The following is a 24,764-nucleotide window of genomic DNA, read 5'->3' on the forward strand; positions in this document are numbered from 1 at the left end:
TGTTTAGCCTTGTTTTCCTACCTTGGCTTGTTTTTTGCAGTTTGCGTCTACATATTCCCATCGTGATTATAACGGTGCTCACGTCCTTTCGAGGGCAGCTGTGCATGACATAGAAAATAGTATATATTTTTCTGACTACTATAACAGCTCAACCACACAGCTTCCAGAAATTAGTAATCTCCCTGCAGCGGCACGACGGACGCATATAGAGCGTAGGTATCAATAATCAAAGTACTCCGTAATGATGACCAATAAAGGGGGCTGGTTGCCCCTTTGTAGTCGCAAGGTTGGTCAAAGCTGTAGTTCAAATAGTCTAAAAGTATGTGCCAATATAAAGAGTTTGTTAACCTAGTTATCGGCCTTATCGGCGTGACACGCCAAACGCACGCTGCGTTTTCCAACCACCAGCCATGTTTCTATAGAATGACTCTTCTTCCTATCCTTATCTTTATTCATTCTTGTTATTTTTTCTTTTTGGATTGTTCATTTAGACCTCACATGGCTATTTAGTGTGAGAAGTGTCCTGCTTTTTTCCCTAGAGGAAGGACGGTCATCCTGCTCTTCCGCTCTTTACGTCAAGTCCGACTTCGACCTTCAAACGCACAACCAAGATCCAAACGGCAAGAAACGTGAAGGAGTAAGAGACCGAAGGGAGATAGTTGCTATTGCATAGGAAGAATCGGATCTATCCTGAACTTGACGCGTTTAGGGGAGGTTTTCAGCTTTTCCGGGTGCCCATGACGGCCGGCAGGTCGACCGGGGTGAAAACATGGCGGAGTTAATGAATACGCTCGAGTTGGTCCCATTGACTTTTGATTTTTCAGTTATATGCGATACCTATACTGTCGAGTAACATGTATTGGCTAACATTGACCTCTTATCTCGGATTAGGGAGCTGAAGAGCCTGCCTGAAGAGCTTCACCTTCTGTGCCCTCGTAAAAATGACAATGATATGGAGCAGTACAACAGATACACCGAGAACGAAAATAAACCAGGTGAAGCCGGTGCTCAGACGAACCCTGAGATACTTGAGAGAATATCAGAGGCTACGGTGCGTCGAGAGAAATTCCTCTCATGCATACAACTACTGGCTTTTAGTGGCGAAGAGGTTGAAGCACAGCAGCAATGGATATGGAGGCGCCTCAAGGAGACATTAGAAAGATGCGATATTTGCATCAAAGAGTACTACAGGGGTAAAATATGGCTGATTGAGACTTTGGGTGAAAGTTACGATGAATCTGAAGTGGAAAAATTCAGTAAAATGCTGGATGATTGGGATATAGCCAGAGTCGGGAAAAATTTGGATAAAGCTGCCAGTATGCTCGCAAGTATCTCCCCTGGGCAGCGTAAGATAAGCGCCCTCGATCGAGCCTCTATGCTCTCCATTTTTGAAGCTTTAAGCTCTACCCCGGTCCTAGGAAACGATACGTTTCTAAGAGAGCACTTCGATGGGCCGTTTACGATGGTACAAAGCTCGCGCACTCTAAAGATCACAGAATATGTACCTGCCGCTACGCAGTTTCTTTTCGACAAAAACAAGCATAGAAACGATTGGGCTGTGTTTACTTGGTCAAAGCTAGCCAGACCGCCGACAACTACGGAATTTGACTGTGCAATAAAGGAGCCTTTACTTGCAGCTTTACGCCGGGCATCCAGTCCTCCATTTGATCCAGACTTTGTTGATTCGCTATGGCGTGGAGTCACTATCATAATTAAGGGACTGAACAAGGACCAAATCACCCACCACCTTCGTGGGCTTGAACTCGATCCCTGCCGATTATCTGTTGACCACCTAGGCATTCAAGCTCCAGCTTTACGTTCAGTCATCAACACGATACATGCTCTCCTGAAGAAATCTCCAAATGACTTTTGGGATGCCATGCAAACTATTTCACCACAGGCCATTATTGAGCAGATTTTTTACAATCCCCAATACGAATTGTTTCTAACGGCTACTGATAATAATGACTCCTTGGCTGAATCTCCCCTGAGGGACATGTTGTCATGGATAGATCCCTTTATCATGTCCCTCAAGAATACCCACCAGCCACAAGCATGTCGGTTTTTAGTTCACCAGCTTCTCAACCGCCTTCAGGAGCCTCGGTTTCCTACCATTGTCAAGTACCATTGCTTTCGAAGTGGACTCATGGTTCTTTATCGTACCTTGCGTAGCTTCACAGATAATGAAGACTCGAGAGGTTCTGTGGCTACCATCGTTCTATCCGAAATGATGGAAGTTATAAGTGATAATATCAAACATTTCCTTAACCCTCCACGGTTCGACGTTGATGGGAGTGAGGCGGAGATTTCTATTCTCTGTATGGATGTGGTCCGAAACACATTGGCACTGGAATGCCAGTCTCTAAAATCAGACTATGAAACCATCCTCAGGGATAATACTCTACAACATGGCGTTAGCACATATACAGCGCCTATATGGGATGCTGTAGTCCAACATCTTGACGAAAAGAATTTAGCCCTCTCCTCTGCAGCTCTGAGAGGTATCTTACCTCTCGTAGGACTTGAGAAATTCCAGACGCGGGGAGAAAACACGAAAGAAAAGACGCATTTTAATGTCATTTATGGCCACCTTACTCATCTCGCATGCCAGATCCTTGAGAGATTGTCTGATTTCAGACCTGAACATCTGGACGAATTATTCAAAGCTCAAGAGACCAACGGTTCTTTGATTTCTGCATTATTCTCTGCCGACTTAAATACGTATCAGGCGGCTGTCGATCTAATAAAAGCAGTCAGCGGCCAACTAGGGCGCAAGGAGGCAATTTCTCACCTACTACAGTCGTTCTGTGCATCCACGATGTTTGGGTTCAGCTGGTCTTTTCGGCGCATTTCCAACATGAAAACATTCTCCTCGGCTCCTAGAATGCTTAAAACTGGCACTGATATCATCGAGGTCCTGTGTGATTCTCAAACTGGAATACTGAGGACTCGAAAACTTAATGACCCAAAAGAAGTATACTTCTTGCAGAGGCTTTGGGAGTACCAGTGGTTGGCACTTTCTACAATATTTAGTCAGACCGAAAAATGGCATAGAATGGGCGTTGACAGGTCAATCATGCTGGAGTTCTGTCGAGACAGTATCCAGTTTGCTGAGCTTCTGTTCGACCAATTTCCAATATTTGCCACGGCCGTTGGAGAAGCCGACCCAGCACAAGCTAATTCAGCAAAGAGTAACCTCCTTCGATACCCAACTACCACAATGAATGCCATGGTAAAATGGTTGCGACTAAAGGATGAGTATCTTGCGACTACGCTGGTTGGGATTGTTTCAAAGGTGCTTCGCCGTCTTGGGGATCTAGATGCAACAGTTCAGGAGGAGGCCTTGGACGTTATCAAAGATGTTGCTTTGACTGCCAAAATCAAGACAATTTTGACGGACAGTGAAAAAGCCGAGCTAGTAAGGTCTATGGAGGCCTATTATAAGAAACCCCTGATCACCCCTATTCCTGCTCCACCTCCCAAAAAGAAACAAAGTTCGATTACTGCTTTTGCTAAACCTGTGGATCCCAAAACAATTGTCAAATCCGAATCTAAACCGACTGAGGAAGAGGAACATGAGAGTGAGATTGACATTCCAGATGATGTTTTAATAGAACTATCTGGTTCGATTGATCTTCACAAGGCTAGAATAGCCTCTCAGAAGAAACCTATTCCCCGCCCTACCGCACCTTCTAAACCTCTTCCACCCGTGGTACCATTAGCGAAACCGGTTCACAATGTCCTCTCATTCCGTGAAAAACGCGAGAGGGAAAAGGAGGCCAAAAAGAAACGTGATATGATAGAGCTCGCCAAGGTAAAGAAGAACTTGCCTTTACGTGGTATGAGTGAGCAGACAGCATCACAAGGCTCCGGCCTCAGCGGTCTTAATATAGGAGTCGTTGAGCATAAACCTGCAGACAGTATGATGGTTTCTTCCGACTCGGATTCAGACTCAGACAGTGATGATAACGGAGACGAAGATATGGTTGGGAAGCGGGTGTCTTCAAAACCAGATGCTGTGAGAGCTTATGAGGAAAGCCGAAAGAAACTCCTACAACGGGTGCCTGTTAAGAAGGCAAAGATCATCCGCTCTGCCAAGGACATGCGAGCGCGGCTTGCCCCAGACTTATCGTCTCTTCATAAGACATTATTAAGTTGGGATTTCTTTGCAACGACTGTTCTTCCTCCCAACTGTGGCCGAACTGACTACACATTGGTTTCCAACGTTTTTGCAAATGCACTGGAGTATCAAAAGACTTTCGAGCCATTACTGATACTTGAAGCCTGGCAAGGCTTCCAAACTGCCAGAGAGGATGCAACATTTAAAGAGTTCGAAATTAAAGTTGCAAATCGTCTTTCAGTTGACTCATTTGTGGAAGTTAGCACAATTATGGAGCCTCAACAGGTCAAAGACTTAGGCCTAGGGGAAGCTGATTTGGTTCTGTTATCCCGCTCAAACAAGCCTGCCACTGATTCGAGTGCACCTCATTGTCTAGGTAGAATATCCGGAATCAAGAAGAAGAAAGGGACAGTAGAGGTATCCTATCGCATTAATCCCAGTGGCCCAATGGCTAGCGGCATTGGACCCGGAGGTGGGCTGTTTGGTGTAAAGATCACCTCCCTTACCCCCCTTGAACGCGAATACGGAGCGCTCATGGCTCTCCAATATTATGACCTGAGTGAGGAGATCATAAGAGCAAAGCCATCTCCAATACTGAATTATGGCCCAGAGAGCTTGAAAACCATACTGGCCACATATGACCTCAATCCGGCGCAAGCCAAGGCCATTAAATCGGCTGTGGATAATGATGCATTCACACTAATCCAGGGGTAAGATTGAATGGCTACGGTTCTTGTTCATCGGTCAGATACCAACTAATATTTCAACTATAGACCTCCTGGTTCAGGCAAGACCAAGACCATCGTTGCAATTGTTGGAGCACTTCTAACGCCCATTCTGGCGGAACGGAGAGTTTCCCAACCCAAAATAATCAGTGACTCGGCACAGGCGAGCAAGTCAGCTTCATCAAAGAAACTGCTAGTTTGCGCACCTAGCAATGCAGCTGTCGACGAGCTGGTGATGAGGTTTAAGGAAGGGGTGAAGACACTCAACGGTAAAACACAGCCAATCTCTGTCATTCGGTTAGGTCGAAGCGATGCGATCAACGCCAATGTACTGGACGTTACGCTAGACGAGCTTGTCAATGCTAAGTTGAATCAGAGTGGCCAAACGAAAAATGGAGAAGAGCGTGATTTACAGAGCTATTTCAACGAGCACAAGGAAACCTCTGCCAAATTTATTGAGATACGGCAGAGAATTGATCAATGCAGGGCGAGAGCAGAGCCCGTCTCTAACGAGCTCGAACGAGAATTCGATCTTTTAAAACGAAAGAAGGCTCAACTAAGCCAGGCCATTGATAATGCCAGAGATAAGAACCAAGCCGCAGCACGAAATGCTGAGTTGACTCGACGACGAATACAACAAGAAATCATTGACGGAGCCCATGTTATCTGCTCCACCCTTAGCGGCAGTGGCCATGAAATGTTCCAAAGTCTAAGTATTGAATTTGAGACAGTTATCATTGACGAAGCTGCCCAGTCTATCGAATTGAGCGCTCTAATTCCTCTCAAATATGGCTGCTCCAAGTGTGTTCTAGTTGGAGATCCCAAACAGCTGCCTCCAACAGTGTTATCAAAGGAAGCATCTCGATTCCAATATGAACAAAGTTTGTTCGTTCGAATGCAAGCAAACCATCCAAATGACGTCCATCTTCTCGACACCCAATACCGAATGCATCCAGAGATCAGCAAATTCCCAAGCCAAGCGTTCTATGATGGAAAGCTACAAGATGGACCTGCAATGGGGCCATTACGGAAAAAGCCATGGCACGGAAGTGAGCTTCTTGGGCCATATCGGTTTTTCGATGTCCAGGGCATGCACTCCAGTGCTACCAAGGGCCATTCTTTGGTTAACATTGCAGAACTTACAGTAGCAATGCGCCTCTACGAACGGCTCCTGGCCGACTATAGAAATTATGAGTTTGCGGGGAAGATTGGCATAATCACGCCTTACAAAGGCCAGCTGAGGGAGCTCAAGAGTCGTTTTGCTGCTAAATACGGCAGTTCAATATTCACCACTGTTGAGTTTAATACCACGGACGCATTCCAAGGAAGGGAGTGCGAGGTTATCATATTCTCTTGTGTCCGAGCATCCGACCGAGGAATAGGGTTTTTGTCTGATATTCGTCGAATGAACGTTGGATTGACGCGAGCTAAGTCATCGCTCTGGGTGCTTGGAAATTCTCAATCTCTTGTCCGAGGTGAATTTTGGAGGGCGTTGATCCATGATGCTCGAGAACGCCAGCTTTACACTGAAGGAGACATCTTGCGAATCTTGCAGAAACCTCAAATCAGCCTGGATATGGAATTAAATAACGTCGAAATGGTAGACGCTCCCACAGAAGTTGGCAATATCCCAACTCCTTCATCAAGGCCAGGTTCATCCATGGCCGGAAGCAGCAACTCTAGGCCGCCTTCCAGACTGTCAAATCCCCAGTCTGCTGCCGAATCATTGCCCAGTGAACTGCTCTCAGGTAGTGCAGTGGGCACACCCGTCCCATACCTTCCGCATGGCCCTTCCGGGGGAAAGTCTGGGCTAAATGACTTGGCCATGTGCGGATATTGCGGAAGCCATCAGCATATGACACATAATTGTGACAACGTCGATGCCAAGATAGCCTGTCAGGGCACTTGCCGAAGATGCGGAGATGAGACGCATTCCATTCGGGATTGCAAAGCTGAACGCTGCGTTCAATGCGGAGAAACTGGCCATCTTGCAAATGACTGCAAGTCCACAACAGTGCTACCCAAATGGGAAAAGAATAAAATCATCAAAGAAGAAGCTCATCACAAGAGCATGCAGCAAGCTAGAATAGAAAGGCAGAAACAGAAGGCCATTGCGGCTCACGACCCGAAAATTCCAGTAATACAGGCTCCTGGAAAGAAACCTTCAGCTGAGAACACAGCACCTCAACATAATAATGGCCCTGGGAAGAGGAAACGATCTGATTTGGGCAATCCCCAGGCTTCAAGTGACCCAAAGGTAATCCGACTTGACCGGAGCACTGCATCTTCGACTCCTCCGAAGGATTCCAAAGGGAGGAAACAAGACGGCAGCACCTCCGCCGCAGCACAGACACCAGCTGTAAATCTGCCAAAAGGCCCGAGAGGACGAAAAGCGGATCCTCACAGCGCTGCGCCGCCCCCAAGCGTATGCTAAGTGACCTGTCTGCAAGATTCCGATAACTAACTGACAGCTACTGACATCACTTTCTCCTCTTAGGACCTTGTAATACCATCGCGAGATAACCGCGAGAGTCGCCCAATTTCTACCGAACATCCTCCTCCAGCGGCCAATAAGGTAAGTCATTCAATGTCTACTACCCATAGTTCTACACCGCTCTATCAAATGGGGACTTAAAAGAACCCAATTTTTTTACACTCGTAAAGATAAGGGGGAACAGACAAACTAATACATCCATCGTAGGTTGGTGACTCTACCAGCGGTCCTTCCATGAGGCCAAAAGGCGACAGACGACCTCCTCCTCCTCCAATGCGCAAAAAGAAGCCTACAGACGTCTTTATTCGTCCAAAACGCAGGTAAAAAAAACAATGATAATAACAAGACAGACATGCACATAGTAGGGTGAAAGAAGAAATAACTCATGAAATCATTGAAGTATCGAGGATGAAGTTTTTTTCTCCTCGTGCAATATCTTCCTTATCATTCCCATTCTTGCATTGTATTCCTAGAACTCTTTTCCCTCCTCGCTAGCTAGTTATCCTTGCCTCCGCCGCCTTATACTGTGATATTATTGACGGCGCGCACATTCGCAGCAGTGACGCAGCTTTCTCTGTACCTGACCCGAAGACACAGTGGTTGGATTTTTCCGGGTACAGTGAAGGTTCTTCAGGTTACCCGCCCTTACATGACGAGCATAAGCCTCTTCGCTTTTTGTCGCATTGAGGCACAGAGCTTTGTCTCTTTCACATTTTCAGGCCGAAAATGGCATTGAAATTCTAGATCCTTCTACCAATCAACCGCCGTTCAGCCGTCTTGTTGATGCTCGGCGCGGGACCTGTTCCTGAACACTGCCTGAAGGGCCTGTGGCCTGTGTGGCCTGTGTATACAGCCAGCCGTGTACCGTCCGATTCGCAACCTCTTTATCTTGCGTCTCGTTCTTATTCCCTGCCTCTAGCTGTCTATGGACGAACGACTCTTGAATGTCTACTATCCAAATAGGGAAACCGCAAGAGGAGCTGTGAGCTCCCACAGTGATAGGTCGCTGCTTCATGTCCCACAGAATACGCAAGGGAAGCACTGTGCGCAAGTGTTCGGGGCGTAGGGGCGTGCGTGTGTAAGCGCTCTTCTGGACTGTAGATAGCTGACAGGCCATGCCTTCCAGCGTATAGTAGATTCTTTATCAAACACATAAGAGATAAAACAGGGAGTTGGTGTGTATGGCAATTAAACAAACGCACCCATAAAGATTGAAGCGTGATGTGGTCCTGATACTGATCCAGCTTCCAAGTCTCTGAACCCTTTATTCGTCAAACATAACCTGCGGAGAAAGGAGGTAGGCATAATGCGCAGGTACAAGTCTCTCGCTCACCCTTTCTTACCCAGGCAATGCAGTCGAGCTGCACGAAGCTTCCATCGAGCCTTTTGCTGCTGCATGACTCTTCCTTGGAGCTATTGCCTCTTGCAAGGATAGCTAGGTGCATGACCAATGACGCACTGTATGCAAGATGTGTGAATAGTGGAAGGGTGCTGGAAGGAAAATCTCTTCTCCTGCACGAGATTCTGCAGTCAACCGGCCGCAGGGGACGGACAGTGTACCCTCATCCAGTCCGTGTACACTCTTGCTCGTGCTCAACTGGCTCTCCGACCATCCAGATCGAGGCCGTCCCTGGCCTCTGCGCTCTATGGACCAGGGCCAGGTACAACCTCTGGAGACTGCTGGTGAGAAAGCAAGAATGCTTAAAAAAAAAGAAGGGGGGGGGATCCTGTGTCGCCTTTTTTTGCAGCTTTGATCATATCCGAGACGATGGTAGTATGGCATATCCTGTTCTATAGGAGGGATAGCTTGAGATATCCGCCGTGACGGGCAGTCGTTACACTCATCACGTACGGTCTGTTTGGTACGCGCCCACGGCTATACGCGTCTAGAGTGCTTCATCTTGCATATCGATCGGAGAGGCACGCGCACATTTGTGAGAAGGCAAATGCACGGAAGAGCCTGGGTATCTAGATCTGGGCGATCCGCGAGACAGGTTTCTGCCCTGTGACGTCGGTCTCTAGATCTCTTGGATAGATGATAGACGTCTGCCTGGTTTGGGAGCGCATCGACAGCCACACAATCTCCGTAGAGAAGACGTTCTTCAAAGCCGTTGGTCGGAATAGCCTCCGACCAGCCTCTTTTTGCCGCCCGTCGCCTCTTGGGATGGGCCATCTCTGGCATGGTGCAACGGAAACGGGCGTCAGAGTCGGACAGGATGCGACTCACTGTGCAACCCCAACGAGCACCCTGCATGCGCGAGAGCCAAAGCAAACCTCAGCACCTGGTACCGAGAGCAGATATAGGACAGGGACCTGGTCCGAAGCTGTTGTCGGCAGTTTGCCTGGTAACTAGTACTCCGTATAGATGCGGAAATGCAGGCTTTGCGGCTATGGAGGACTCCGTCAAACGAGTGGAACAAGTTGAATGTGCTTAATACAAGAGACATAACTTATAGGCCCCAACATGCAGCTAAATGTCACACTGTCCCAATTTAGCTACCATCCTGTGCTCTGTCGATCCTTATAACGCTCATCTTATAGATGTCGTAAGTAGTTATCCGGCCTGGTTGGCTCGTCCATCTCTACCCACACAAACCAGAGTCGGTGATGAAGATGGTGATGACGATAGCCACGAAGCCTGGAAATGTGCGATTCATATGCAAGGCGCTGATGTGAGCCTGCAGGAATTCGCGTTTCTGGGTATAGTTCTCAGGTTGTATACATGATACTCCGTAGTTCAGCGCATATGTAAAATCGTGCAGCTATGGATGCAGGTCCGGGGATGCGGTCTCTGTTCAAATTCGGGTTTCCCAGGAACTTGCTGCTTTGCTCTCTGACCAGTTTCGTCCTGGGATGTTGACTTCTCAGTCTCTGCCATAGTACTCTGTAACTAACTATCAGCCCTGAAGCTGGCCACAATGTCGTTTGTATGGAAAGCATGTTGGCTGCTGAAGCCCTTCGTATAGGGTGAAGACCCCCCCTGTATATCTTTACTGGACTGGGAGAAACTCCGCCGCAAGCGCTAACGCCCTGCTATGGAGAAAAATAACGGTTAGTCTACTCCGTAGTTAGCAGCATTATTAGACTGCTGCTATGCATACTCCATACTCCATCGGCAACGTCTGCCCGTTGAGTGTTGTTGCTGTTGGCTCGCGTCAATAGCCGGCCGCTCTCCCGCTATAACTCCCGCCTGTACAGATTCCCCCCAGTCTACAAGTAACCAATTGATAGCAACAGCAGACAACAAACGGGCCTGAAAATACGGGCGAGATGCTCGTGAGAGTCGGTCAGGCCAAGAAGGGGGTCTTCTCATCCTCCCGGTCGATCTGCGCCGGCGAGATAGACATGTAACGACGCCTGGCGCTGCGCCATTGGCTGCCCTTGGAGGATCCGATGAGCTTGACGTCAGCTTCACGGGCTGTATTTTCAGAAACATCCAAGCCACCAGGCTCAGGCCCGTCTAGTCGCCGTTTGTCTGCTATATTTCGTTGTTATTGATATCATTGCTTGTCTGTAGTTGGACGTTCGATGGCTGCCTTTCCTCCATCGCTGGACGGTGAATCAACTGAATTGGAGATAGTTATCGACAACGGCGATCTATACACTCGCTAACGCCGCGCAATAACTAATAATGGGGCCTGTCGACCTCCCCCGGCCATCATCGCCAGCTCGCTACGACGCCGAAGCTGAGGCTGTCGGCCTTCTTTCATATCATGACCAGCAGAAGCAGCAGCAGCAGCAGCAGCAGCCAAGTCACGGCCGAGGCGGACTTCTGCAAGCCATCCACGGCCGGTCACCCAGCAGCCTGAACTCGCTTCCTCTGCGGCGGGCTGAGAAGACAGGCCACCATCTGCTCGCTGCCATAGGCTGCTCTCCAACGCGGCGAGCTGGAACCAGGCTGTCGAGAACCCACCGCCTGTTACGGCTTGTCGGGTTTCTGGCCTGGCTGTTCGTGGCCGTCTCGGTGGCCGAGTCGCTGCTGTGGCCGCCATATCAAACGCCGCCAGAGCACTATGCCGGCCTGCGTGAGCGGATCCTCGGTTCCACGCAGCCTGGGCGAGGAAACCCAGAGGGCCAGAAGGTGTTCATAGCAAGTAATATCGTGAAGGAGGAGATGATTCGCGGGCCCTGGGGCCGCTCGCTGCTCGAGCTCGTCGACCTCCTGGGGGAGGATAACGTGTTTGTCAGTATCTACGAGAACGACAGCGGGCCGGGGACAGGAGACGCCCTCAGAGAGCTTGCTGCACAGCTACCATGTCTGTTCCCCCCCGTGTGCGTTCCTGTATATCTATTATTCCACCTGCCTCGTTTCCTGCTTCTAAATAACATATAACATCTAGGGGCTAAAAGGTAATTCTGGCTACAGGTAACTCATCGGTTGTTGCAGGGGAGCATCTGCCCATTGAGGGCCTCCCTACGACCACTCTGCCGTCAGGGGACGAGCGAGTAAAGCGCATAGCGTACCTGGCCAGAATCCGCAACCGGGTACTGGAACCGCTGAACTCGGCGTACCAGTCCTCTGGCGATCATGTAGCAGCGGACGGGTTCGGGTTCAGTCATGCGAACATGCAGTTTGACCGGGTCCTGTTCTTGAACGACGTCTACTTCTCGGCCATTGAGGCTGCCCAGCTCCTGTTTTCGACCAATGTAGACCAGGCCGGTCACGCTCAGTATCGGGCAGCCTGTGCCGTCGACTTTATCTCCAAGGCCATGTTCTACGACACCTTCGTGGTCAGGGATGCCGAGGGCTATGGCACCGGCCTGATGTTCTTTCCCTGGTTCGCTCCCGTCGGACAGGCCAGGAGCAGAAACCAGGTCCTCCAGGGCGCCGATGCAGTCGAGGTGCGCAGCTGCTGGGGAGGCATGGCGGCCTTCCAGGCATCGATATTCCAGCACTATTCAACGGCGGACTCGACAAGCCACATTGTCACTCGCTTCCGGCACGACTCAGAGCCCTTTTGGGAATCTTCCGAGTGCTGCTTGATCTTTGCAGATTGGGAAGATCGGTTTGGCCAGCCAGACGTTGCAAATCAGACTGGTGTTTTCTTGAACCCGTACGTTCGAGTGGCCTACTCACAGAATACTTGGAAGTGGCTGGGGTTCTTCAGACGGTTTGAACGCATCTTTGCAAACCTGCAGTTTCTTGTCAGCCGGCTGGCTTATCCGGAGCATAACCCTCGGCGAACTCACCTTCCAGGACAGAAGGTGAGAGAGTGTGTGTGGCAGAGTAACGCAGATGGTCACCCGGGGGGTTCGCTTCAAACGATCCAGCGGATAGCAAGCCCTGGAGGCTTCTGTGGCCAGAGACGAATGTTTGTCATGGTAGACGACATTGAGAAGGCAAACAGGAACGGAGCAAAGAATTGGATGAAAATACCTGTTCCCTGAATGGTCGAGTCGCATTATTGACTTGAAATATCCTTATTTATTTCTTATTTAGTCAAGTTACTACTTACATGTTTATCGCTCTGTTAACTATAAGATGAGCATAGCATAATCATATCATAATAATAGTAATTATAATATCAATTTAAATTAATCTGCACGAAGCTTGGTCATGCAGCGTATGATGTTTTCTTCTGTGCCTCGAACTCTGCTTGCAGTCCAAGCAGATATCATCGACATTCAGAATCAACAGCTCCCATCATCAACCAGGCGAGATTCAATAATCTAGAACCTTTTTTCATTTCCCTCGTCTATCTCAACTAACCAGGAAGCGGGAAATTGGACACTGATAGCCAGAGGATTGGCGCTCATCCAGATGACTGGCGCGTACCAGCGAACTGACAATCTCACCCCATCTCGACTCGTCTCGTCTATCCAGGGCCTATTGTCTGGCAAGCGACTCCGTAACTAGTCGTCAATGCTAAAATATAGCCAAAGTGCTTCCTGGAAAGAGGAGCAGTACTCTGATCTTTCTCTGCATTGCTTCTCTCTCCCTCTCTCTGTCAGCCTTTGCTTTTTTCTCTCTCTCTCTCCTGATTTTCTTTCTTTTTTTTTTTTTTTTATTTTCACAGCTTTACTTTACTACTGCCCATCTCTCCCGCCGGCACTTTCACCCCTGGCCGCACCGTTTTGAGGCGTTGCACGGGTATCTGAATATTGGTTCGTACTCTCTGGATCGTGTCGGAATGTACGACACGACGCTGCGTGTCAACAACAACACGCAAAGGGAAGAGAAGGACGAGCAGGAAAAGCAAAGAAAAGGGGGTAGTTAAAGGATAAAATAAATAAAATAAAATATGTGTGCATACGGCCATTTCAACCTGCCATGGTATCCATCCCATTGGGTAACGTAGAGTATACGTAGATCTGAGCGTTCGTCGTTGTCTTCTTCACCTCGACTCTTCACTCCCCCCCCCCCCCCCCCCCCGGGGGGGAGGGTTTTAAAAAGGCCAACCCAGGGCTGCCCCAAGAGTATTGCAGGTCCCATGGACAGCCCAGCGTCCGATCTCTCTTGGGGTCGCCCGCTGCTTCTTCTCGTCCTCCTTGCACGATCGTGTTCGACAGGAAGCGAGATGTGATCTGTCTTCCCATCCGCAGGCAAAAATGATAGAACTAGAGCAGCGTCGTCGTGGCTGACTCAGCCTTGCGACGCCCAAAGCGGCAACTTTTACTTTCCACCATCGAAAAATGCTCCAACTCAGCCAACCTTCGTCTCCAGCAGCACAACAGCGCGGCCGCGGACAGGAGACCAGCTATCTATCTATCCATCCCATCATAAAACAGGGGGATTGTCCTTATGGGGGAAGAGCACGACTGAAAACCTCGCCGCCCGGGTTCTTTGTGATATACGGTGGTGGTGCCTGGTCTCGCTTGGGGGGGTCGAAGGGTGGGGAGGCGAGCGGTGGAGGATGGATCCTCGACCTGGGGCTTGACCTCCCCGGAAAGCTGGTAGTTAGCGGACTGGCAGCCAGGCAGGCTAGCAAGAGATTCCCTCGAATGACCAGCAAGGGTTACTCCAGTGGAATGGATTCTCTTGCCGGAAGGCGTTGATAGATCCAATTCACCTGCTTGTGCCATGTAACTAACAGTCGAAATCGCAGGCTTGCTTTTTCCTCCATCCTCCGCCTTGATTTGTCGAGACCCTTCAGCTTGTACAGGGTTCATGGAGCTAGCTCTGTGAATCAGTGTGGGAAAATGGCCCTAAGGGATTCAGACTGCATCCCATAGTCTGGCTCATATTTCCTTTTTCGACTGCGTGCTCTCTTTCTCTCTCTTCTTGTCTCTAATTCCTTCAAGTCCACATTTGAAGGTTCTATTTCTTTGCTTTTGCTATCACTTCTCTTCTTCCTGGCTCTTTGTTTTTCTATTTCCTTGCTTTTTTCTGGCTCTTCTTCCCAAGTGAGAGGTTCACGTCTTCGTATAAAGATTCAACGTGAAGCTTTCGACTTTTTGGTCTCCTGTCTCCCTCGACGCCCAAAATGCAGCTTGCCGCTGTTGCTCGTCCTTTTTGATGCTGTGCTGCCCTTTTTCTTTTCACTCGGTCCCTCAAGATCACAGCTGTGGGATGTTCTCACCTCCTGTCACCTATCTACTGGCCGTTCTAGGTTGATGAACTTGCTATTAAACGACCATCCTCAGCCTGTCTTCTCCCCAGAATTTGGACGTGGCCATCTAGTATCTTGACATCTTATGTGACTCACCCTCTTGCTCATAGCTTGTTCGATTCATCTTTTGATCACTTGGGGATGTCTTCATTTGAACCTCATTAAGCTCGAGCCTCTGTGCAATGACTAGCAGATAACCGTGGTGGCTCCTTGTTTCATATCCGGTTGGGAGGTGCTCAGGTAGCGCCTCTTCCGTGACAAAGTACCTGTTATTATATATTATAATTATCATTATATCATCGCAGGTTCGGAAGACAAAAACGGCTGCATGCCTAAGAACGGGAAAATGCTGCGTCCAAGTACGCCCTCGAGATCCTCGGAGGAGAGCTTCTGCTTCTCTGCCTGGGAAACTCCGAGGCTGTCGGTAGCTGAATCTATTGGAAGGGATAACTATCCCCGACCAGCCTCGAGTCGAACCCAGACAGGAAAGAAAGCCAAAAGAAACAAGAACGCTGCTCACTATAGCCCTCGGTCTGCTGGCTCAGCACGTCGACCTCAGAGATCAGAGCACGTTACCGAGCTTATCAAATTCTTCAAGACTTGTGAACTCCCCATCTCAGACCCATACAATTTTGATCTAGACAGTCTTGAACTCAATGGGCAGCTACGACAGCTGAAGCACCGTCAAGATGACCTGGGACTACAGGAAGACTCCGCTCCTCAGAGGAAAAAATCGCCCGTCAAGCTATTTGCTCCTGACCTATGGAGCCGCACCCCAGCCCGGAAAAATAGGCAGAAAAATGACCGCTTGAACCCTTCTATCAGCATGGAAAGCATGCAGTACTCCCCTGGCACCAGAAGCCCCCGAGGTTCCCATGATAGCAACATTGATCGACCCATTGCTACTCCAAAGACAGAGGTTGACGGCGAATGTGCTTACCCGGGCATTTCAGTCTTACCATCTTCCAAGGAACCTCCATTAAACGATATTGGAGTCTCGGAACCTTTCCCATCCTTGACCACCATGGGCCAGTTGTATGATTTGTCTTCAGCAACCCTTACTGGAGATATGTATACGAATGAAAAGATGGAATGGACAGACACTTCAGTTGGCCGCGAGATCCTATCTGGTATTGATACTGACTCCGGGATGCCGATCCAACCAATGCCGGTACACCCTAATAATCCGTCAAACCACAGCGGTGACAACGTACCTCAACCTCCACCCAAACCTGCGGTGCCACATAACTGTGCCAAGGGCTCGACATATTGGCCTCAAGACAAGCCGCTTCCCGATACTCCCGAAGTTCACTGCCAGCAACAAAGACAGCAAATTCAAATTTACAAGAGAGACTCTATCCGGGTTACAAGGTCAACCACCACGAGCTCCGGGTTCGGTAAACGACACTCTATATCAACTACCTGCGAGTCAACCTTCATCGACGTCCAGTGTCTCCCCGAACGGACTTCCAGCCGGAAAGAACGAAGGGCGGGTCGAACTGACTTCAGCAGCCTTTGTTGTCGATTATCTTGCCCCATGTCGGAAGAGCACGGTTTCAATTACGCTGAGAGTCTCGAGAGTACTGGAAAGCCTGTGTCTATATTGGATCCGGCCGATGCCAACGAAAACCTAGATGCTACGACCCAGTCTAAAGTAAAATCTCGAACCTTGATCCCTGCTCCAATTGATAGCTCCAGAAAGTATTCCGTGTCCTCGGAGCCGTCACTTACCCCATCATCGAATATCTTCTCGATATCTGCCTTGTCTGGTTCTGCAAGCAGTAGTACTTTAACCTCTCCCCTTACCTGGCACAACCCTTCTCAGAAAGGAGATGACAACGTCGCCTCAAAGTCTATACCATCCACATCCACCGTCACGGTATCGCATGATACATTAGACAACCAATCTAATGTTGAAGCGTTTCACAAACTCCCAGCGACAAATGTTCCAGAAATAAAAGGAAGCGCGGATACTGCACCCAAAATCCTCCCGGACCACTTCCCTGCCGTACCTGTCAGAAAGTCTAGCAGATTAGACAATATTCACGCCTTGAGAATGAAAGATGTTGCCGCCGCTAGGGCTGCACATAAAGCTTCGAACAAAGGCCCAGCCGCCCTCGAAAACTCTGATAATATTAGGGGCAGACAAGCTAGCTCGCCGGCCATCCTGAATTACTCTTCTACAACCAAGGCAAGCTCAAGGACCAGTGAGGAATCATTACCGTCAGCCACTAGCTCCACTCGACCAACAGTCAAATCTGCCATGTCAAAGGTCACAGCTGGTTCCAACACCAAGTCTTCTACCAATGGATCTCCAATGAGAACAATCATGCCTGATGGCTCAGTATTCACTGATCGAGCTACACAAGAACGATCATTCAGACATAAGCATAACGCCTTCTCTCTACTAGCCGGAGGATCTTTACCAACTAGCCCCAGAAACTCACAGTCATTCATTCCTACCCCTGTGCCTCACAGGCCATCGCTAATGAGCCCAAAGAGTGTTGCCGGACTACGTGCTTTGGAGACTGTATCCCGTCCAGTTTCACCATCCCTACCTTCATCAGACGATGAAGGCATGGGAACCAGAGCGCATAGTGGCAGGTCAAGGCGATCTACACGATCAACCCATCGCAGAAGCCGCAAAAGCTCGACCTTAACCATCGACAATACCAAATCCCAAAAAAACACCCATGATGAACCGCTACCACTCACTCCACCTAGCACTAACGCCATTCGTCCCAACGATCCTGATTCTCTTTTATCTCCATACACTCCCACTCACTTCAAATACCTGCCAACTTCGGACTCTTCCATAGCTACTCAACCTTACCAACAAAAGTTTCTACAGGATCGTGTCTTCTACCTCGAACGCCAAAATAAGATGCTTCAATCTGCGTTGCTCTCTGCGCTTGAAGTCGGCGCCAAATGTGATGCCCAGCGAGATCAGAAGTGCAGCCCCCGCAGCTCGAATCCTATCAACTTTCGTGATGATATCATTGACATGCTCAACCTATATCGCAGCTCTTATGATGGTGGATGCGGAGTTGCTACGTCTTCTGCTTCTGCCATAAGAAGCGAAACTCGATGCTCAGCCATTCCTCCTAATATCGGAGAAACCGAGATTTCCTGCTCGTCTACCACTACTTCTAGACTGTCGGTACAAGGAAGAATTCTAGCACGCCCGTCTACTTCTCCAAGCACAGCCAAGGAGAGAGCTCATCAGCGACTTATTGAGCCGCATAACCGCATCGGAGAGGCTATTGCCTTGAGATAACTTTTACAATCTTTACCACATTTCCTAAGATACCTACTACTATCACTTTCACTACTGCTGCTATAACAGACGTTTTCCTCTTTTTGACCTGTGTCGGGACTTACTCCCACTTCTCCACCGCGATCTACATTTCCACTAGTGACACCACTGTTTCCTTTATATTCCTTGTCGGGACCCTTCAAAAACTCGCTTTATACAATTTAGATGATTGAATGATTGAATGACCTTATCTACTGAACAATATCATTTCTCGTGGCTAGTTGCCTTGCTTCTTGCTTTCTCGTTCGCTCGATAGTATTTTTCATAACATTGTTATAAGTCTTTCTGTGTTATATAATATCCTTCTAAATCGTCATATATAACCTGTAACCCAATTCCCAAAGTGCCACCAAACTCGCCCACCCAACATGGTTATACCGGGGGAAAAGGAGAGAGATCTAAGATAATACTAAAAATGCGAACATATTATGTTCTATAAAGGGAGAGGTTAAACCTGTGAACGCTGAACAACAAGCAAGATGTAGGTTAGTAAAACAAAAAAAAAAAAAAAAAAAAAAAAAAAAAAAAGAAAAAAGAAAAGAAAGCCAGTAAATATGACAATGATAAGTATGGGTATGATAGCCTAGCGGGCCGCTGAGCTCAGGGGCTCCGTTTCATGGATAGTTTCTTCCTGGATAGGCTCTTGGGCCTCAGCCTTGGTATTTCGGTCTGGCCTCCTCTTAGGCTTTGAGGGCTTAAGTTTATTCGCAGCTACAGCAGCCGGAGATACGGTAGGCGGCACTGGAGGGCTCGCCGCTCCCCGCAGCCGACGTAGCCGTTGCATACGTTCTTCACCAGGGAAAACGGGACTAATAGAATCCGATCTCCAGTTACTCTGGGGAGCAGGCGGAGGACAACCACGTACAGCTAAACCTCCCCTATATGATTCCTGCATGCCGTTTTCTCCCCACATCCGGACACGTTGGACCTTTCTCAGCTTTATAAGTCCATACGCGCATACAAATGCTGTTAGGGCAAAGCAAGCAGCAGAAACAGCACCAAAGCCTAAATCAGACTCTTCGAGGAAGTTTTTCAAGTTCATACCATAGAGAGCTGAAAATAGAGTGCCTGCTGCCATTCCCAGAGTCCCGATGCTAAACTTGAGCTCTAGAAGCATAAGAGAGTTGCGGTTGGCATCAAGAATTGCTTTCACACTGTTTATATATACTTAGTATATGTAATCCTAGAAGGTGGTTGTTTTAAGAGAAGACTTACATCTCCTCTGTGTTTCTGATGTTAGTTACCAGATTGCCGCTGGCCTGGACGATCTCGTCACAAACTTTATGATAAGATTCTAGTAACATCTCGACTTCCTGGTGATCATGTTCGGCTCTGTGTATTCCTTTTGACCGCTCAGAGAGGTACATCGCCGTCAGATCATCGTCTGCCTCTAGCAAGTCATCAATCGCATCACGGACAAGTCTGGCCTTCTGTTCGAATGTTCCGAGACGTTTAGAATAGACTAGGAGGTGCCTGAGTTTATCTCGGTCAATATCCTCTTCAAGCGCTCGTAGAACCCTAGAAACAGGTTCTCTAACGCCTTCAAATTCTGCCTCAAGACCGCTAGTGATGCTTACGAGCACTGCTTCAAGTGCTCTGAATTCATACGGTAAAGCGCCAGAAGCCCAAGCAGCCCGTGAAGCTGGTTCTTTCTGTCGTAGTTTTCCCTCAAGGTCATACATAAACAGGGACTGGGTATAAGTGTCTGTAGAACCATACGCATCAAACACCAAGACTCGATCTGACTTGATAAGAACCCTTAAATGTAAAAGACTGATAAGAATTGCGCTGTGACGGATGAGAATATGAGGCAGGACGGAGGAATCGATCTTTCTCAGATCTCGAGGCAGAAGGCCATACTGCAATGTAGGAAAGAGGGATTTAGATTATGCCTTTTATTGAGCTGATGTTCACGAGAGCTTACCTTGGCAATCAGTTCGCTCTTTTTAAATTCCCCGTTTACGAGAGTAACGTTTCCAGCCCCATCAAACTCTGTACATCGAAGTCGAGGTTCATTTGAGACCTTCAACGCCAAGTTGCACCCTACATTGAAAGGATTGCTCTCATTCCCGTCATCGAAATTTGTAATGTTTTGAGGGAGATCATCCGGCTTCAAGTGCGGGTTGGCGGGTGGCCGTGAGAAGCCCAAAAGCCGCCGTAGGAAGTGTCTGCATCTCACAGTTGTAGTACTGAAGGATCGGGTACCATTTGTGCTCAAGAGCTGGTATCGGTTGGCAGAAAGAGAGCGTCTGCGCGATATCGAAGTGCCTGTTACAATGGGCGGCTTAACCAGAGAGATATCACACTTTGTTCCGTAGGATGAGCAGCCATATGCTACTTTAGGCGAGTTCAAATGCAGCGAAGACCGTAAACCGCCCGGACAAGCCTGATTTGAACTCCATCGGCAGGAAGTTGAAACCTTTGGCCGGCAGCGCGAATAGTCAAATAGGCAGCGGAGGTAGCGAAGAAGATTTGAGGACGGTGCTACTGTCTTCACAGAAGGCGAGGAAAGCATCTCTCAGCCTGATCACCCGGGTTCCGCAGGCTCAAGCGCAAGATATAATGTGCTGCTCTTGATCGCGAACATCGTCGCTCTTCTTGAAGTTTTGTACAAGATTCAATTTTCGCAGACTGCCCGTGACGATATACCGGATTAATATTTTACCGATATCCGGCAACCGCCGCCCGGCCCAGGGGCCAGGGTCAGCCTACTTCCATACTTACAACATCCATATTAGCGGCTTCAGGGCCTTCATCTCATACTATTCATAGAGAGTGATTCACAAAAGAGATAAAAGTTTGATTGGATGTAATAGGTTTCATTTGCCAGAAGAGTTTATGGTAGTAACGAGGACTAAGTTTTTTATGGATGGGTGTCTGATATGTACAAAGGTTGAATGCAAAGCGCGGCCTCCGGCCCCCCTTTTTACCCAAAAGTTTGATTGCCCGGTAGTATCACCATTCATCGTCGGATTTCTCGTCATCTATGGCTAGTCAGCCTTTTATCTAACAATTAAATAGATAAAAAATTGTCGAAAAGGTAACTTACCACTTGCGCTGACCTTCTTTTTTCGCTTAGCCAGAGCATCCTGGATGGCTCCCATCATGCCACCGGCGGGAGCGGGTGAAGCAGCAGATGAATCGGTTGCACCTCCGGGGACCATAGCCGCACTTCGATCACGCTTCTCTGTTTCACTTACTTTTCGTAGACCACGCCCACTGGAAGCTCGGATCGAGGCCATTAGATCGTCCTTGCCTGGAGGTGCTTTTGGTAGGGAAGGTGCTGCACTACCAGGAGGTGCTGGAGGGGGCGGAGGTGCTGCACTACCAGGAGGTGCTGGAGGGGGCGGAGGTGCTGGTGGACCTCCTGAGGCTGGAGGAGGGGGAGGCGGCGGAGGGGGAGGAGGCGCTGCTGGGGCAGAAGAGGTAGATGTAGGTGGAAGCGGCGGTGGTGGAGGTGGAGGAGCTGGCGCATTTGAAGCAGGGAGCGGCGGCGGCGGCGGAGGTGGTGGTGCATTGTTAGTAGGAAGTGGTGGAGGTGGAGGGTGAGGTGGTGCAGATACTGGGAGAGACTGTCGTGGTGGTGGAGAGGGAGGAGCTGGGCTTCGTTGAGGAGGAGGGGGTGGTGGCGGTGGTGGTAGCATATGGGCATTTTGCGGTGTCTTTGGAGGTAATGGTGGCGGAGATACAGAGCTAGCCTCGTTCCTAGGCGGAAGGGGGGCAGGCATCCGACTCGGAGGAGGAACAGGAGCTGATACTTTGCGGTTGGTTTGGACCGAAGCACGGTTGTCTTCTGGTGTTTTAGGAGGCCGCGGAGGAGGAGGAGGTCCTGGGTTAGCTAAATTAGAGCCGGAAGCCGCACGGCTCCGTGATGGTAGACTAGGACCGGGAATATGGGCATATTTCCCGGCATCGGCAATTGGAGGGGGAGCCCGGAACCTTGGTCGTGGAGGTGATGGCTCCCGTTTGGGAGATTGGGCTGGAGACTGCTCCCGTGGAGGGGGAGGAGATGGAGGCGCATCTGGCCGGCCTCGTCTGGCTGGAGGTGGAGGTGGAGGTGCTCCTCGTTTACCAGTATTCTGCGGGCTGATAGGTTGGGATTTCGATACATGTGGTGGAGGAACCGAAGGCGGCGGAGGAGGAGGCACCTTGGCCCTCTTTGTGGTATCTTGGGAGGCCGCTTCCGTGCCAGAGCCGTTAAGCTCGTTGGCTTGCTGTTTTTGCTCGATATATGCCTTGATAAAGTCCGAATTCTCCGCTATCTGCTCCTCGGTAATCCCCATAGCCTTTAGCTCATCAAGGAGGCCTCGCCATGATGGGTCCACTGTATCAAGCGGAGAAGATGCCTTCTCATTGTTTCCAGGGGCCACGGGTGCTGAAGGAGCGGTATTGGCAGGTGGTTGTCTCGGCGGGATGATAGACTCCGCAGGATTTGGCGCCGACGAGGACCTATGTCCATGTAGAAGGCTTCCTACTCTGCCAAAACGGCTATGGCTTTTGCCATTCGATACAGGCGTTGGCGTCTGCCCGCGAGCCGCCGAAAACGGTGTGGCCTTGGTCTCCTTGCTAGCACTCTTTTCTCGTTCCGTCACTTTCTTGAGGAACGTCTTTGCCTCCTTTTCATCTGCAAAGGAGAGACCAGCAAGGCAGTCTTCGAGCTCGAAGGTGTGAAAGAACGTCCTGTCCTGGTTGTATGCGAACCCGTCGTAGATTTCCTGGTCCCATAGAATCCCTCTGCCTGCAGGCTATATAGACAACGAAAACGAGATCGAATTAGCAATCACAGTATCACAGACGATATAGCCAGGACAAGTAAAATAAAAATCCGTCCATACCGAGACGTCTACCAGTTTTATCCAGAATGTATGCCCAACGAGGTCATTTGCCAGAACTGCGGCGCCCTGCAGGCCAGTGTATATCCACTTGTGAGTATTTGGAAGCGCAATGTAGAGTCTAGCAACAGCAACAGCAAGAATCTTGCTAGACGGCTTCGGGACAGTTCGTCTAACTGTCTCTTTATCGGCATCAGAGAGTATGGAAGGCATGGTGGACTGTCCAGGAGCCCAAGGGAGTTATCGGTATTAATGTAGTCGTGTGTGCGAAGAATGCTGGCAACGTTGAGACGGCTTAGGTATCCAGTCTCATCCTCAGGCGTGGATAATAAGTATTCCCCCAAACAGGCTCGTGGACTGCGCAGCGTCAAGGCCTGTAGTTGTTGCTTGTCCGTCGGTTGTCCATCCTCGAGAAGTTGTTGGTGTTTGCCTTCAACAAGAGGCTTAGAGACGCCAAGCCTCCGCCGACGTTGGGCGATTACGCAGTGACTGTACCGCGCATTACTGATCTATATCTATGACTATTTATTTACGTATTTTAATTGCGGAGCAGCGGGCTACAATGTTTTCTACTTGGGGCAGTTGGCAGGAGATATCCTTGGCACGGTTGTCTACTTCGATCTCTTGTCTTTTGGAGGTAGTAAGTACTCACCCAGCATATGCGCAGGAGTTAGGCACAAGAATACATGGGTAATGGACATGGGCATAAACACCTGTATGAAAGAGCCCCTTCAGCATTCTCAGCATGATAGGGTAGATTCACCGCACCCACGCAGGATCAGCGTTGTCGATGGTGTCGGTTTGTTTAGGTTGATGTAGTACTTTGGCCGCGGTGGGAGCCAGTTGGCACAGAGTATCGGGGCCCAAAGCTGAATTGTTAAGACACTGCCTTTTTTTGCCCTTAACCATTCAGTGAAACGCCTCCAAATGGGGATTTTCAGGCCGAACCTATCAATTAGGTTGACGTAAAGGCTCTCGTGATGTTGGTCTGTAGCATCCAGTGTGAGAAGCACTGTATTCCCACTAATCACTCCGATGCAGGGGAAGTTCAGCATATTCTTCCGCAAAGAAAATGCAAACTATCCCGCCGACTTCTGCGCCTTCCGGGACCTTTGTCTGTGGTTTGCGTTTCCAGCTGCACATGGCTTGCCTTGCAGTCTCTCGAGCTCCTGGACCAGCCGCTCTGCCTCTATAACGAGATCCTCTTGTTTGACGGTTTTTATCGGTGCATTCAAGATCACTTGAATCGTACATGACAGACCCGGTTTCCGTTTCCCCACAACATTCCCTTCTGCATCGAGGACGAGCTTTCTGCCGTCCTCGTCGTATCCATACTTCTTCAGAGCTTCATAGTAGGCAGATCGAAACATTCGAGCGTACAAGGAACGGCCAACTGCTGGTGTGTCAGCCGGGCTACCAAGGGAGACGGACTTCCATATAATGTCTTTCTCTCTCTGTTTGAGCTTATAGTCGAACATTGGGGTGAGAATAGGCTTTGTCAACCTGCATCTTTTGGTGAACGGGGACTCGATGTTACCGGCTGCGTATTTGACTGCGAAACAGCGGGCTTTGATGTTTAGCTTCTTCAAGCCCAGATTCCACTCGAAAGGCTTGAGGTTCCTTGCCTTGTTCATGTTGCTAGAGAAGTTGGTTCGCGTCGCAATCGCCTATTGATAGGTTCAAGACATGAACTCGGGGATGAAATTTCACCCTCAAAACATCAAATG

General features: G+C 49.2%; 7 protein-coding genes across 7 annotated transcripts; 3 read left to right on the top strand and 4 right to left on the bottom strand.

Annotated features, from left to right (window-relative positions):
* Positions 1–952: 952 nt before the first annotated feature.
* On the top strand, positions 953–4,834 carry TERG_00147 (uncharacterized protein; the record flags this gene model as incomplete). The annotated part of the gene is made up of 1 exon (XM_003238107.2): positions 953–4,834. One exon carries the CDS (start codon positions 953–955, stop codon positions 4,832–4,834), a length of 3,882 nt encoding a protein of 1,293 aa, XP_003238155.2.
* A 3,262-nt stretch (positions 4,835–8,096) lies between these two features.
* On the bottom strand, positions 8,097–8,456 carry TERG_00148 (uncharacterized protein; the record flags this gene model as incomplete). Its single annotated transcript, XM_003238108.2, has 1 exon — positions 8,097–8,456. The coding sequence occupies one exon, from the start codon at positions 8,454–8,456 to the stop codon at positions 8,097–8,099; it is 360 nt and encodes a 119-aa protein (XP_003238156.2).
* Positions 8,457–10,640: 2,184 nt separating this feature from the next.
* On the top strand, positions 10,641–13,691 carry TERG_00149 (uncharacterized protein). The gene is made up of 2 exons (XM_003238109.2): positions 10,641–11,595; positions 11,706–13,691. Exons 1-2 carry the CDS (start codon positions 10,971–10,973, stop codon positions 12,725–12,727), a joined length of 1,647 nt encoding a protein of 548 aa, XP_003238157.1. The 5' UTR covers positions 10,641–10,970; the 3' UTR covers positions 12,728–13,691.
* A 1,500-nt stretch (positions 13,692–15,191) lies between these two features.
* Positions 15,192–18,697, top strand: TERG_00151 (uncharacterized protein). Its single transcript, XM_003238111.2, has one exon. It carries the CDS (start codon positions 15,218–15,220, stop codon positions 18,164–18,166), a length of 2,949 nt encoding a protein of 982 aa, XP_003238159.1. The 5' UTR covers positions 15,192–15,217; the 3' UTR covers positions 18,167–18,697.
* Positions 18,698–18,788: 91 nt separating this feature from the next.
* Positions 18,789–20,911, bottom strand: TERG_00152 (uncharacterized protein; the record flags this gene model as incomplete). Its single annotated transcript, XM_003238112.2, has 3 exons — positions 20,130–20,911; positions 19,421–20,064; positions 18,789–19,359 (listed from the first exon to the last, which is right to left on the bottom strand). The coding sequence occupies exons 1-3, from the start codon at positions 20,718–20,720 to the stop codon at positions 18,789–18,791; spliced, it is 1,806 nt and encodes a 601-aa protein (XP_003238160.1). The 5' UTR covers positions 20,721–20,911.
* Positions 20,912–21,160: 249 nt separating this feature from the next.
* Positions 21,161–23,250, bottom strand: TERG_00153 (uncharacterized protein; the record flags this gene model as incomplete). The annotated part of the gene is made up of 3 exons (XM_003238113.1): positions 21,161–21,189; positions 21,255–22,950; positions 23,041–23,250. 3 exons carry the CDS (start codon positions 23,248–23,250, stop codon positions 21,161–21,163), a joined length of 1,935 nt encoding a protein of 644 aa, XP_003238161.1.
* Positions 23,251–24,116: 866 nt separating this feature from the next.
* On the bottom strand, positions 24,117–24,671 carry TERG_00154 (uncharacterized protein; the record flags this gene model as incomplete). The annotated part of the gene is made up of 1 exon (XM_003238114.1): positions 24,117–24,671. One exon carries the CDS (start codon positions 24,669–24,671, stop codon positions 24,117–24,119), a length of 555 nt encoding a protein of 184 aa, XP_003238162.1.
* Positions 24,672–24,764: the final 93 nt, after the last annotated feature.

The sequence above is a fragment of the Trichophyton rubrum genome (genome assembly GCF_000151425.1).
Source record: "Trichophyton rubrum CBS 118892 genomic scaffold supercont2.1, whole genome shotgun sequence".
Classification (NCBI taxonomy): domain Eukaryota; kingdom Fungi; phylum Ascomycota; class Eurotiomycetes; order Onygenales; family Arthrodermataceae; genus Trichophyton; species Trichophyton rubrum.